This window comes from Periplaneta americana, chromosome 11 (genome assembly GCF_040183065.1).
Source record: "Periplaneta americana isolate PAMFEO1 chromosome 11, P.americana_PAMFEO1_priV1, whole genome shotgun sequence".
NCBI classification, from domain to species: domain Eukaryota; kingdom Metazoa; phylum Arthropoda; class Insecta; order Blattodea; family Blattidae; genus Periplaneta; species Periplaneta americana.
The window spans coordinates 133,794,153-133,809,084 of NC_091127.1; the positions used below are offsets into that span (position 1 = coordinate 133,794,153).

The 14,932-nt window shown below is 35.1% G+C and overlaps 1 protein-coding gene across 2 annotated transcripts in view; it reads left to right on the forward strand.

Moving 5' to 3' along the window:
* Nucleotides 1–1,477: 1,477 nt before the first annotated feature.
* LOC138709351 (nose resistant to fluoxetine protein 6-like) overlaps nucleotides 1,478–14,932 on the forward strand; it is a 63,459-nt gene continuing 50,004 nt past the window's right edge. Inside the window, exons 1-3 of one of the 2 annotated variants that reach the window (XM_069840063.1) lie at nucleotides 1,478–1,754; nucleotides 12,672–12,871; nucleotides 14,314–14,495. In XM_069840063.1, coding sequence (XP_069696164.1) covers nucleotides 1,523–1,754; nucleotides 12,672–12,871; nucleotides 14,314–14,495 — 614 coding nt within the window. In that variant the 5' untranslated portion in view covers nucleotides 1,478–1,522. The remainder of the gene's footprint in view (nucleotides 1,755–12,671; nucleotides 12,872–14,313; nucleotides 14,496–14,932) is intronic. The other variant, XM_069840062.1, reaches the window with a different exon arrangement.

A 14,932-nucleotide genomic window follows, 5' to 3' on the forward strand; every position in this document is an offset into this window, starting at 1 on the left:
TTGTGTATTTATTCGGCATATGCTATATGATCACAAGAACCAATCACAACATAACGAATTTATACTATCTTCGGGATGAGAAACGGGTTGAATTTTGTATGCATTTAAGTTACATTAACCTTGAACTTAGCAGCTGATATTTCCTATATATCTTCTTTCATTAAGTGTATGAATAGAATAATTCTACTGCAGGCATGTCAATTGATAGCCACAGGAGCAAGCGCGCGCTTTAGAGCCCAGGAGAGCCTGAGCGCTTTACAGCGGAAAGGAAAGAGACAGACGAAAGAGGTGATAATGCCGCTTGGTCGAGTTATATACAGCGATGCCCAGCACTGATTCAATGGATAAAGGGAAGAAAACTTATTAAAACTGTATCCATGTTAATTTTTAGATTTGTCTGGGAAGTATAAGTGCATTATAAGAATGTAAGTTTTAATTTTAATGCTCATTTTTCACAAGTTTGATTTTTTTATTCAAAAGAAATATTTTCTCAACTCTTCGTATAGAAAAGTGAAAATTTCAGGTATAGGCCTATTTATTTAGTAGCTTTACAGAATGTTTTCGTAAATCTAATATATCGTATATACGTATTACTGAAGATAGTGTATTGAATGTTTTGAAAATATTCGCACGGAAATTGTTTGTAAGGAAATGAATTAACAAAGCAACTACTGTTACATTATAAGGAAAAGATACGTGCCCATGTGTTGTAAAAATGTCAGTTCTATAGCTTCAGCAGATTTCGAGAAAATAATTTAATATTCTGATGAGGGGAAGTTCCTCACAAATACCATCTTAAAAGCATTATGCGATAATAGTTTTGTTATGTAATATTAGTTACACTTAAAAGAGATACGGTACCTAGGTAACTTTGCGTTGTACTGTAATATTGTTTTGATTAGTTTATTGATTACTTTTGTAAGGCTAAAGATACCATCAATATAAATTCCAACTTATCGTCATACTCGATCTCTTTCTTTGGAATATCACTTTCTATATGAATGATGTGTTTCATCCACTTAATACATTATAATATTATACTACTATGGAATTTAAGTGAATATTCCTTCTTAACTCTCTATTATGTTATTAAGATTAAAAAAAAGTGCAATATTAAGAAATCACTGTTAGTACTTTTGTTTTACAGACAATATAGATAATATTAAACAGAAAGAAGCCAAAAAAATAACGACATAAAATTTCACGTTCCGTTTGAAGTTTGTGCACCACTGTTTTCTTAATCCAACAGGTTGCTTATTCATATATTCAACCCTTCCTCTTTCCATACTTAGCGGTTGCTGCCCGCGCATGACATCAAGGTCAGAAAAATGCGCTTTGCACTGTTCTACTGATAAATAAAAATGTTCGCTTCCTGTGTCCTCGTTGCTCCGATATGAACCCTTATTTCTTTGATAATACCAAAGCGTCACTAGTTGATTTCTTTTATCGTTTATCGTCGCTCCAACATGTACCCTAAGGCGGACGGTAGCACTAGAACCTGTAGTTAGTAGCGGTCAATGTCATGTGCAACATGCATGTGGTCGTCATTATCTGCGGACTCTTACGCGGGTCACTGTTCAACCAGGCGTTGGCATCACCGACAGGCTATGGAGACGATCACTTCAAGTGGCTGATGAACGCTCTGGAGGAACTGCCCACGTCCATTTCAGAATGGCCAAAGTCCGAATTGTGTCAGACACACATTCGCTTCTACAACGAAAGTTTAAGTGCAGGAAAACCATGGGCCTACAAAAGTAAGTCGAATTGCTTCTGTTATTCGTTCATATTCATGTCTAGTTGCAATTGAACAGACTAAAAGAAAGAAAAAAACTTAATGCTCCGATCACATTCTTATGTCAGCGGCTGAGACATTATTGGGAACAATATTTTGGCCCAGGGAGTGCGGAGATAAGGTTAGTTGTTCCTAGGTTATATTGACGTAACGTGACGTGGCACAGCTATCAGGAAACACTTTTTTTAGATTTAATTTAAATTTATTTAATTTATTTAACTAGCTAGTTAGTGAGTACAAATTAAAATTATAAAAAAACAAAAATATTTCTAGCCACTACAGTAAGAGTCAGGCTCGCCTACGGTGTGGTCTTAGCCAGTAGTAATATAACATATACAATTTAAAGGACAGTTTACTAAATACAGTAAGTAACTTAATTCAAACCGATAAATAACCCACAAGAGCAAAAAAGAAGAAAGAGGAAAAGAGAGAAAAAAACATATTTAATATAAATTGACAATGAGACAGAAGCCAGTGATATTCAATAAAACATGAATATAGTCGACAGAAATAAAAGGTAAAAAATAAACACATTAGTTAATATTATCTATCTAGAATAGTTTTATACATTTCTGTTTTAAAAACTTCAATTTTAAAATATTTCAAATTTGGAAAATGATTTTTAATTTTATTATAAAGTCTTGGGCCGAAACTAGCACATTTTAAGAGCTGCACTTGTATGACATTTAGGCTCAATTAATGTAAAAGTGGGCTTTTGTTTTCGAGTACGATATTCATGTCGATTAGATTTATGTTTTATTTGATTTCTGTGGTAGTAAGTTAGTAAACTATATTTATAAATTTCTTCAATAGTTAACACTTTAAAATCTGTATAAATTAAATTTGTTGGGTAATCCATATTTTTGGTCAGACAAATTCTTATTAATTTGTGTGTAATAAAATTAATGTATAAAGTACAGATGATGCTACTTCACCCTAATTTATTATACCATATTGTATTAATGATAGTACTAAAGCTAAAAATATTATTCTCAATGCCTCCTTAGTGATAAAATTTCGCAGTGTTATGAATTTTGCATCTTGTTTGTGCTGTAGTTGACGTATTTCTGATTCAAAAATAATTACTGAGCCCTGTTCACAATGCATTATAATGATGAAGATTGACACTAAGATAACCTCTCCTACGATTTAAATTATTTATTAATTTATGTAATTGGTTTATTTTTACTGGCAGAGTTAAGGCCTTCAAAGCGATAAGTGTAGTATGATTGTAAAAGAAAATCAGCGACGATTTTGAATTTGATATTAAATTTTGTGAAGAGATGGTTTAATATATTATAGAAACACTGGTGGAACATTATATAAAAATTCTGGAAACGGTTGGGATATATGTTCAATTCTTTCATCTTCTACTCCAAAATATCTGAGAACCCGCTTTGAATATCCTACAACAGTAGTGTCAGAGTTGTAAGCTCCAATACCGGTTGCGGAGCTAGATCGGAGCTTGAACTTGCTTATGTCTGTGGAAACACCGCAGCACGCAACCAGTCTAGTAGAGCGCTCCGCTCCGTTTAGTCCCTATCCGACATCGCTTTCCTACAGCTTTGCGTAATCAACATCAGACTTTATTATCCATTCCTCATCGCCGTACCTCTTCCTTTTCATCCTCTTTCACCGTGTCAGTTTGTCGCCTATGGACTCCTTACCTCGTTATATCAGGGATTGCCGAACAGTTAATCAATTTAAATTAAGAACTAAAATTACATACTTTTACACGGAATTGATTTGCGAGTGTTAGCCAAATTTAATAGGTGATTCTGTGTGTTTGTATAAATTATCATTTAGGCCTAATATAAAGTGTAAATAGGATATAAATTGTAATTACTTAATTGTGTATTATGTTTAGTCAATGTTTCATTATTCACTGAAGACCGTTATTTGTGAATGAAAAAGTAATGACTTTAACATCACTGTATATTTATCAAGCCCTAAATTTTGTCAAAGATAATTCACAAATGTTGACACATAGGAATCATGTTCACTTACACAATACCAGAAACCGTGAACTTTTTTATATACCGAAGTGTAGCCTGAACAAAAAAATTAATGATTGTTTTATTACGTCTTTAAAAATTGCAAACAAATTTCCGACGTATGTTTTCAATTTGGAAAGGAAGTTTTTAACAGACTTCTCTCTGATTAGGTAATTAACAAACCCTTGTATGATATTAATGAGTTTTTTAATGTTATAGTTGTTGAGTGTTTTTGATACAATTTTATTGTTTTTTATATCTTTGTTTATTTTGTATGTAATATTTGACTTTGTCAATTGCACAAATTTGTGTTCACCGACTGTACGATACTCAATATACACAATAAGCTCCTTAATGTTCATGAAAACGATTTTATATTGAAGTACAACCACGTTTTATTGTTTAAATTTATATTTCACTTCTGGTAATGTGGAAGAGAGGGCCTCATGGCCTTAACTCTACCAGAATATATATATATATATATATATATATATATATATATGTATAAGTAAATAAATATATAAATAAATAAGTAAATAAATAAATAACTAAATATATAAATAAGTGAATTATGTAAGTAAAGAAATAAATAAAGTAAATAAATAAACAAATATAAACAAATAAATAAACAAGTAAACAAACAAATAAATAAATAAATAAATATGCCATAGACTCTTTCTTTTTTCAACTACTAAGTGTTCACGCAAAACTTTTTTTTTTTAATATTAGCAAACTATTTGAGAGAAATGCAATCCTCAACGTCTGAAAAATTACATTACGAAAGCTGTGCGACGCGCAAGTATTGGAAGTGTTTTTGACTCTTCAGTAGGCCTATGCTTTACTCACGACATGTCCACGTCATGTGTTCGCCCGACGTCCGAGTCAAGTCCTGTCTATGTCTTCTCTGTGTGAAATTCGCCTTACATCGTCCACCTCGACGCCGGCACAGACAACTGACATTCTGAAAGCAGACTTGGTCAATAGTAATCCTTTCGCACTGCAGTTGCATTTGAACATCCAGAACTTAATGCCACATTATCACGAAATACTTTCCATCTTCGCTCCTTTGAATATCCACGCTATCCTCATTTCTGAAACATGGTTAAAACCTTTCCGCTCCTTTTCTCTACCGGATTTAAATGGCTACGTTCTTTTTCGAAATGATAGAGTTGGGTGGTTGTGGTGTCTACTTGCGTTCAGACCTGCAACAAGAGTTTTGCGACAGTCACCCAACCAATAAATGCAGCTCGTCTCGAATTTATGCTTATAGAAATTTGCGCTTCCTATCAGAAATGTTTAATCAGTGTAGTGTAAAAGCCTCTCAGACTTAGTATGTCAACGGAGTTTGTAACTGCATTATTGGACTTATCAATCACATTATGAACACGTTTTAATCTTGGGAGATTTCAATATCAACTTGCTAGCGATTGAGTTGCCCGCTACTCGAGAAATTCTGACAATATTCGACTCGTATAATATGACTATTTTACCGTTTTTGCCACGCATCACACTGCAACATCCGAGACGTTACTAGACCTGATTACTAAGAACACGGACAGCGTAGGCTACTATCATACGGACAATAACCTGTACCAGGCATATCAGCTCATGACATTATTTACCTAACATATTCACTGCAATACCTAAAATGAAGCCAAATACAATAACATTCGGCGACTTGAAACGCATTAACGAGACTAGTTTCTATGAGGATGCTATGCAGCTGGCCTGGCACACGATCTTGACTGCACGCCCATTCTTAACGGACTCGTTGTGTCACTGTACGTCAAACACGCACCAAGGACAACTAAACGTGTTAAGAGGTGTCCAGCACCATTGATGACAACTAAGATAAAAGACCTGGTCTCCGACAGGGATGCTGCTTACCGAAAATATAGACTAGATAAAACTGATGACAACCTACGAAATTACAAACGACTAAGAAATATGACGAATCGAGAAATATCAAATACCAAACTGAAATATATGCACGGACTAATTGATTCAAATGTAAACTCTAGGGACATGAGGGTTAGCCACTAAAGGGAAACTGAGAGGTGGAACTTAAACTGAGAGGATTCAATCCGGCATCGGAACTGAAATTCGGTGTGGCTTAGTCGATAAAGAGTAAGCTGAAAACCCGGGTTCGAGTCCCGAGTGTTTTAGACTTCTCCGCTCCACCCATTCCTCATTAGTTCTACAAGTTTATAACGCATCACAAAACTGTTGGAACACTATTGTAAGTGTTAATAAGTTTTCTTACTTTTCTCAAAACATAGGTGAATGGACGTACTTCTCTTTTCCAATCAGTGATTCAATTAATAAATCAACCCCAGGTCGAACGGGGGTCCAATTACACCGCGATCTTTACTTTACCAATACGCTACAAAGACCTCCACAGAGGTGTAATGAAAGATTTTATGTTTGCTACCTTTAATGTTCAATTTTAAACAAAAATGTGCTTTATGCCATACAGAGGAAATATAGTCATGTGACCTGACACATTCAATCAAAGATCGCTTCTCGAATTATGTCATTTTTAACTAATATTATTTTATTTAATACTAGCTGAAGGCATCCGGCGTTTCCCGAGTTCTCCTTTTCGTTTCTTTTTTTAATTAAACTAGTTTTAGACTTTTCGGAAATCTCAGAAACTCAACTATAAACAACCAAAACGACTTGTCTTTAATAAGCTTTCCTCGTCCATAAAGATGAATCTTTACATAGTGTCACTTTCTTGAATAAATGAGCTTATTAGCCAAATGCCTGAAAGAATTAACTCAATTTAAAACTACAGATCAGGCAACGAAAGAAAACATTTAATCACGAGTCTTACTTTCAAATGTTTTTTTTTTAATTTGTATGTATACACACTGTATACATATATACATACATACATACATACATACATACATACATACATACATACATACATACATACATACATACATACATACATACATACATACATACATACATACATACATACATACGCACTCTATACATATATGCATATTTATTTATTTATTTATTCTGGCGTAGTTAAGGCCATCAGATGTTCTCTTCCACATCACCAGAAATACAAATAAAATAATAAAAAATGAAACTTTAAATAAAGTAAAATCAAATGAACATATACATGGGCTACAGTCACACAAATTTTATATTAATTAACATTGTCTTGAAGTTCAGCAAAACAAAAACACACTCTTCGGTCCCTATACGACCACTTAGCATTGTATCAATGTTCTATACATTTTTACATTTTACCTCTGCCGGTCAGTGACTGTTACATTTCAAGTGGCTTATCTTAGTATTAAAAAGCATTACAACCTTTCTGACGTCTCCTTTTCTTCCCCCGTAAATGTGACGTTGCTCAGATAAAATAATTATAAGATTTGTACATTGATTTGAAGCTGAGCATTTCACGTAATTTCATGTCTGTGTGTACTTTCACTTGAATTTCTGAGACAGCTGACGATAAAGAGGGAAATCCCTTGTTCCTAGTCTGAACCCGTTGGGGTGTCATCAATAGCCAGAATTTCTCTCTCTATCGGTGGTACCAAAGAATCAATATAAACGTAGGCCCATATAATTTAATTTATATTGGAAGATCTTTTACCCCTTGACCGCTGTACGTCTGTCTTTTTAAAAATGACTTGAGCAACTATATATCACAAATTCAGAATATATTATATTATTTCTAATTTTATACACAGAGTACACACGATGTTCTCATTAAAACCACATTGAAGGAACTACTCCAGCTTCCCACCGATACATCAGACAACATGCTTTATGCCGACAGAAAATAAAAGGGATTGGGACTATTTAAATCTAGCTAGGAAGTTTTTTGCAGCATATCGATGCATGTCAGACTTTACAACGATCCCCTAATAGCCATGTCAACGCTTGTCGCAACTTGTCTAGTGAAATTGGGGTTCGTTTAAATAAACTTTGACTTCAAAACATCTCTTCTGATTCACTTCAAATGAAAAAATTGAGACAAGAGCTCAGGGAGCGAGCAATTCAATCTTGGTGCACTTTAAATCAGATAGGGAAAGGCGTCATCCTCTATAAGGAGTTCACTCCCTCCAATAAATGGATCCGACAACCTGATCGCCTCACCTGCTCTTAAAATAACAGCTAATGTTTGCCCGCTGCGTGCTATACCAGGAAGGTCACGAGACGGAAACCACTGTCGTCGTTGCGTCAGTGAGATTGAAACTCATGGCCAAGTTTACGGTGCCTGTCCTTTCAGCAAGACACTGCGGAACTCTAGACATCACAGAATCAGGTCCATGATTGCCGAAGCCTTGAGGAAGAAAGGTCTCACTGTATACGAAGAAGTCCATGGCATCTCTCAAGAGGGATCCTGTCGGCGAACTGACATGCTTGCCATTCCACCAGGCTCTACATCCGCATATATTATCGATCCGACATTCAGGTTCGAGGCACAGGAACAGCAGCCCGCTGAAGTTCAAGCACAAAAATGCAGAATTTATGAGCCCACAGTTCCATTCTATTTGGAGAAATATCACCTCACCTCCATTGAAGTAGTTGGGCTCATGGTTGGCGCTAGGGGCACAATATCTCGCCTCTTTTTCAGTTTCTGTAGGAAGTTCCAGCTGAACAACGACTTCATTCGGGATGTTTCCCTTACTGCTATCAGAGGATCACTTGCCATTTTAAAATACCACCTGTACTTTGTTTCCTAAAAAGGAAGAACTTGTTTTTGAATATGTAATCCGTTTGTTTATTATGCTTGCGCCTGTTATATGTATGTTAATATCCTTCCTGTACTTAATTTCCCATTTTTGTTCATTCCCCACATTTCTCTTTTGTAGTCTGTTTTTGTTTTCACTCTGTGTGTTATGCTTTGTCCAATGAGGCAGTCCCGTTATTGGGAAAGCTGAAAGTGTCTTTCTTATTATTATTATTATTATTATTATTATTATTATTATTATTATTATTATTATTATTTCTACAACGCATAACATACATTGGCAACGTGATTATACAGACAGAATTTCACAATTACATATTTTCGTACATGAACAACAATATTTTAAGAGACGTATGTTTTCAGAATTAATACAGTGTAGTTTTCAGTCGGCTTACGTCCATTCACATACTACATTAGCTATATGACAAAACTATCAACTTCAATATTCCTTTCAAGACTAATAACTCCATCGGTAAAATTCTGTTTAATAAATTTCATAATAGTAATTTTGATAAATTCAGTTCATCAGGTGTATACAAATTAAATTCTCAATTCCCAGAATATAACGATACATATGTAGGTCAAACAGGCAGAAATTTTAATACCAGATATAAAGAACATAGAAATATCTCCCATTAATTTCTGATTCAACTTTCAGCGAACGCATATACAATAATCAACATTATTTTACAGACATTAACTGAGATATGGAAATTTTACATATTAATAGGAAAGGTAAATTATTAAATATTCTGGATTCTATCGAAATATACAAAGACAAATTCATAAATTCTAACAATTTGAATGAAAAAGCAATTTACGAAAAAAACATTCTCTTTGACCTATATACCACTTCCGATTTGAATAGTAAAAGACTAACGCAGTATTAGTCAACCTAATTTCTGTCCTTTTCTTCATCTCAGTCAGTCTCCATTTAAGCCAAGCAACAACACGGTTCGAACATCTGAACCACATCGGTGAGTCATTCATCCAAGTTGCAATTTTGTCCATTCTTCTTTTATTTTTATTTTTAAATATGGTCTGTGTTAATTTTTTATTTATACACATCATAAGATTTTAACTTTTCAATTTTTTAAATGTCAATTTAATTTTTGTACTTTTATTCAATTTTATAATAAATTATTACAGTTTCTTATATCAGTTTTGTTATCACATACATATACAGAAGATATAATACATATTGCTTATTCAGAAATCAAATATATTTTATATTTTTAACGTTTCTAGTCAATGAAAGACGTTTGTAAAGTATCATAATTTAAGATATTCTTTCTATTTTTTTCCATTTATCACTTTTTAATTTTTTAAAATATATCTAATTAACTTATTAATTATAATTGTTTTCTTCTGCAGCCGTTGCAATTAGTCACTGAAGAAGGAGAAGCATCTCCGAAGCATTTCTGACTAACATCTTCAATAAACTTATTGTACTTATGAGGGTTCATACAACTGTAAAATATTACCTTTAATGTATTTTATTATACATGAATGTTTGATCGTATTTATTTCTATTTTTTTATATTTTTTTTATTAATTTAACGTCCATTTGCAAAATTTTAGTGTAGCTTATGGTTTTTGCCTGGTTAAGAAGGTTAGATGTGCACACTTTGACACCAGTCAAGGCGTGTAGATTTGTATAGAGAACATACAAACATACATTCCCACATTCACTTTTATATATTAAGATTTCAGTAGCAATATGGCCGGATCTGCAACGAAAGAAGAGGTGACTCGCTTCTGATTCGTGATTGGATGACGTTCAACTTACGTTCCATTGCGTCTGTGGAAGCTAGGTCTTCGCAATAACGAAACAACACCGTCATCCGTTCGTTCATTTTAACGTTAAACGTAATCGTAATCAAATACACGGAGCTTGTATTTTTCAAAATTCAACGAACTTCACCGAAACGTAACGTAACGCAATGCAAACGAACGTTGATCGTAATCCTAGCCTAGAGACCTAAACCTTGGTCGACAGAAGAAGATTGCACGGATGGAGCGACGCCAATGACAGGATCTGACCAAATTTCCTTCACTTTTCATGTTAAAGTTAGGTGACTGTCACGCGGAAAGATCTTGTTTAGGTCTTTTAGCGTTATCAGAAAATGATACAATTTCTATTTTCACCCGACCTTGAATATATCACACTGTTTTCTAGCAAAAGACCGTTACTAAGACTAGTCAACCTATCAGACAATTATCGATAAATGTAAGGCATAGGATACATTAGAAGGTCTTTAATATTGTCAATGTAATACTGTTTTGAGCCAACTGTGGGTTCCTACCACCACGACATCGAGCGTCCTCAAGTTGCGGATAAAGGAGACGGTATCCAGATATGGAGGGTGGCTAAGAAGGTATGGAATAAACATTCGCGGACAGCCGATATGGGTGGTCCTCCAGCTTGGGGGTTGGGCAAAGGGGTAACAACTCACCATCGTAAAAAAGAGCTTGTTACGAATCCCTGACATAAGAAAACTGACAGGGAAAACACGGGAACTCTACTTGAAGCAAGTACCTAATGAGATAGGTTTGGTAGTAAATCCCGAAAAGACGAAGTGACCAGAACATAGTCCGAAAAAAAAACATTGGAAGTTTATTTTTTCAAAAGGTTAAAAACGTTAAATATATTGGAGAAATAATAACACATATAAATGACATTCGGGAGGAAATTAAACACAGAATAAATATGGAAAATGCCTGCTAATATTCGGTTGAAACGCTTTTATCATACAGTCTGCTTAAAAAAAAGGAAAAGGTAGAATTTATAAAACAGTTATATTACCGGTTGTTCTGTATGATTGTGAAACTTGGACTCTGACTTTGAAAGAGGAACAGAGGTTAAGGGTGTTCGAGAATAAGGTTCTTAGGAAAATATTTGGGACTAAAAGGGATGAAATTAAAGGAGAACGTTACACAATGCAGAACTGCAAGAGTTGTATTCATCATCTAACATGAGCTGCTACCAAGAAGTCAAAAGGTGAATAGCAATGCCAAAGGAAGCTTTTAATAAAAACAGAAGCATCTTCTGTCGACCTATGGAGAAAGAACTCAGGACGAGACTAGTGAAGTCCTTTGTGTGGAGTGTAGCATTGTATGGGGCAGAAACATTGGCATTACAACGAAATAAAGAGAAGCGAATAGAAGCATTTGAAATGTGGAGAAGAATGGAGCGTGTGAAGTAGGAGGGACAGAATAAGAAACGAAACTGTGTTGGAAAGAACAGATGAAGAAAGAATGGTGCTGCAGCTGATCAAAAAGAGGAAAAGGAATTGCCTGGGTCACTGGTTGAGAAGAAACTGCCTTCTTAAGGATGCACTGGAAGGAATGTGAACGGGAGAAGAGTTCGGAGCAGAAAAAGATATCAGATGATAGACGACATTATGATATATGGATCATATGAGGAGACGAAGAGGAATGCAGAAAATAGGAAAGACTGGAGAATGCTGGATTTGCAGTGAAAGACCTGCCCATGAGCAGAACACTATGAATGAATGAACCAGGTTACTTGACATCAATAAAAAGGAAGAGGAGTTGGTGTTAACGGTAATAATGAAGCAAATGTAGTACACAATACAATAACTGCACTTCTTTCCATAAAGTCTGACAGGAGAAGTAAAAATTTCTGGCATATGAGGAGAGAACTATATTTACTATTCAACCAATGGCTGAGATCTCATTCCACACTTGTATTGAATTTGGACGGCCGAAAGAACTCTTCAGACCGCCCAACTTCAAAGTATGCGTGGAATGAGACCTCTGCCATCGGTTGGATAGCAATTGAAGGGTTCAGAGCCATAGTGGGCGAAGCGCCATTTATTAAAAACGGAGAAAGTAAGGTTTAAAGTTAAGTGAATACCATAGTTTAATGAAGACTGACATATCATATAGTTTTAATGTGTATAGTTTATATTACTTGCTATATGTTTCCACTGAATTACGGTAATAACTTTATTTTAACCCTTGTTTTCTACGGTTTTAGTAATTGGCGCTTGGCCCACTATGGTTCTGAACACTTCAATTATAACTTACTTGGCTCCTCCTTTCCCGCCAATTTTTACTCCTCCTGTCAGACATTATGGAACGTAGACTAGTTCTATGATCGTTCATGTGCTAATTAATATTGTTCTTGTTCCAGTGTTTGACTCAAACGCCAGACTGCCGGCGGGTCTGTTGGTGGGGAATTTGGCGTCCTTTGGGAACTACGACGAGTGCGTGGATGTGGTGGACATACACACAGACATGGCACCGTTCAGCGGCAAGTACTGCCTCGTGACTCTCACCTGGATTAACGACACGTTCATCTTTCCCAACGAAATGTTCAATGACGTCAGACTGGTAAATAATCTCATATCGTCGTTGTTCCTGCAATAACTCCTATTGCAAAATATAAAATTTTTCATTAGGAAGAAAAAACACATTTATTCATTCTATGGCAGTAATACATAGAAGATTGTGAATTCTTACATGTTCGAAGGAAAGAAATATAATTACATATAGGAGATTTTATTTGCTCTATCACTATTTAAGTTATTTAATAGAGCAAATATCTGAAAATTGAAAAATAAGTCACATAGGCGTGATTGCAGGAACTACGACGATATATAAGGACCATATTTATAAGTGTTTACCTATTTTTTCCTTACTTCTAAACTCATAATTTCTTAGATGATTTTCCTGGGTTAGAATTAGGTGACAGCAGTGCTAATTCAAATAATGTGCGCGAAAATTCCTTTCAGGGTTCAAAGAAAGGCATTGCGTTTCGTAAATGTAGTGTTAAATACCGTATTTGAAATACGATTCACGTAGCATGGAGATGAATATAAACAAAATCTCGAGTGTTTTATATGCGGAAATATTTGTCAAATCATTCGATGATGCCGTAAAAACTAAAAAGACATTTAAAACTCCCGTTTTCAACGTCACACCTGTGTGAATCTGCATTTTCTACCATGAAAATAGTGAAATAGCTATTTGTGAATTATGTTTTAATATAATTTTTCTTGAATTCCGCTTAGACCTTGAAGTGTTAGTTGGACAAAAAGAAGATAAAAACTACAAAATTCCCGTTCAGTGAACAGTAATCATCTCCCCGTCCGCTATAGAATATTCCACACAGAATTCCACCACTATTTCTCCAGAAGAAAATCACTGGTTGTTGTTATTACTGTACATTATTATTAATAAAAACAAATAAGTGTGTCGTGATATCGTGGGCGTTCAGTAAGGTGTGTCGTAAGTCAAAAAATGTTGGGAACCACTGGGCTAACCTGATGTATCATTTCCAAAATTGGCGAACGAAGAACATTTTTAAAGCGTCCGCCTTAGACCAGTTGCTTTCACTGAAGCTCAAAAGCCTGGTCCACTCTGAAATTAAATTTCTGGTTTACCTCCTACATAGTACAGTTGTTTCCATTAGAATTAATGAGCCTCTTCTGCCCGGCCTTTTGGTCACACCCTGAATGTCTGAATAACTTTTTACGAACATTGGTGTCATACTGCATGATTTATCTCCAACAGCTTTCGTATAAAACTTATTTATTTGTTTTTGCAAAATTAAAATTTAAGAAGTTATTAGCAATATTCCATACTTGTTGTTCACCAAGTATGAAAAATCAGACGATGTTATTTTCTGTATAATATACAAGGAATTTTTTTTAGAAAGAGCAATTAAAGATTTCTCTTACTTTTATGTACAGTCCTACCCTTCCAAAAATTCAAAGACGTCGGCACATTAAGTATATGTAACAGCACCAACATCTGTGTTGCATGTGACGTAGCCGGGGTCTCCGAGAACGCTCAGTCTTCGGTGGGGATTCTGCATTCCCTCAACGTGCGGCGTTCAAGACCTGGTGCCTGGACTGCAGGAGCATTTCGACCGAGACGTCGTTGTCACCCTCAAGGACACGCACTGCCATACTAAGGACGAGAAGATCTACACGTCCCTGGACTATGCGGCCATGTAAATTAAAAACCACCAGCAACAGATTTCAATCCCTTTTTTAAACATCCTACATCGTTAGACAGGTGATCCAAGTACTACAGAATACGAGAACAGATCAAAGCAATATATTGCTCAGGAAAGAAATTTCTTTTCTCTATTACAGTTGCTCTTAACTTCCATATAAAATACTGGACTCAAAATAAAATATTACATTACAAGCATTTTCATAATAACTTGAAATAGTAGCGAATCCAGTTTCATATCCATCTACCCAGACTCGATCTTCAGCAAGAAGTGGAAGTTCATCTAACAAGCAAACGTTCTGATGAGGGCAGATAAAAAAGTTTTTTTTTCTTCCATCATGTTAATAATGTCAAAAGAAGTGCTTATACAAATTTTGGCCACTCGACCGCAATTACGAGGGCAGTAAAAAAATAAGTTCGCCAGGAGCCCCT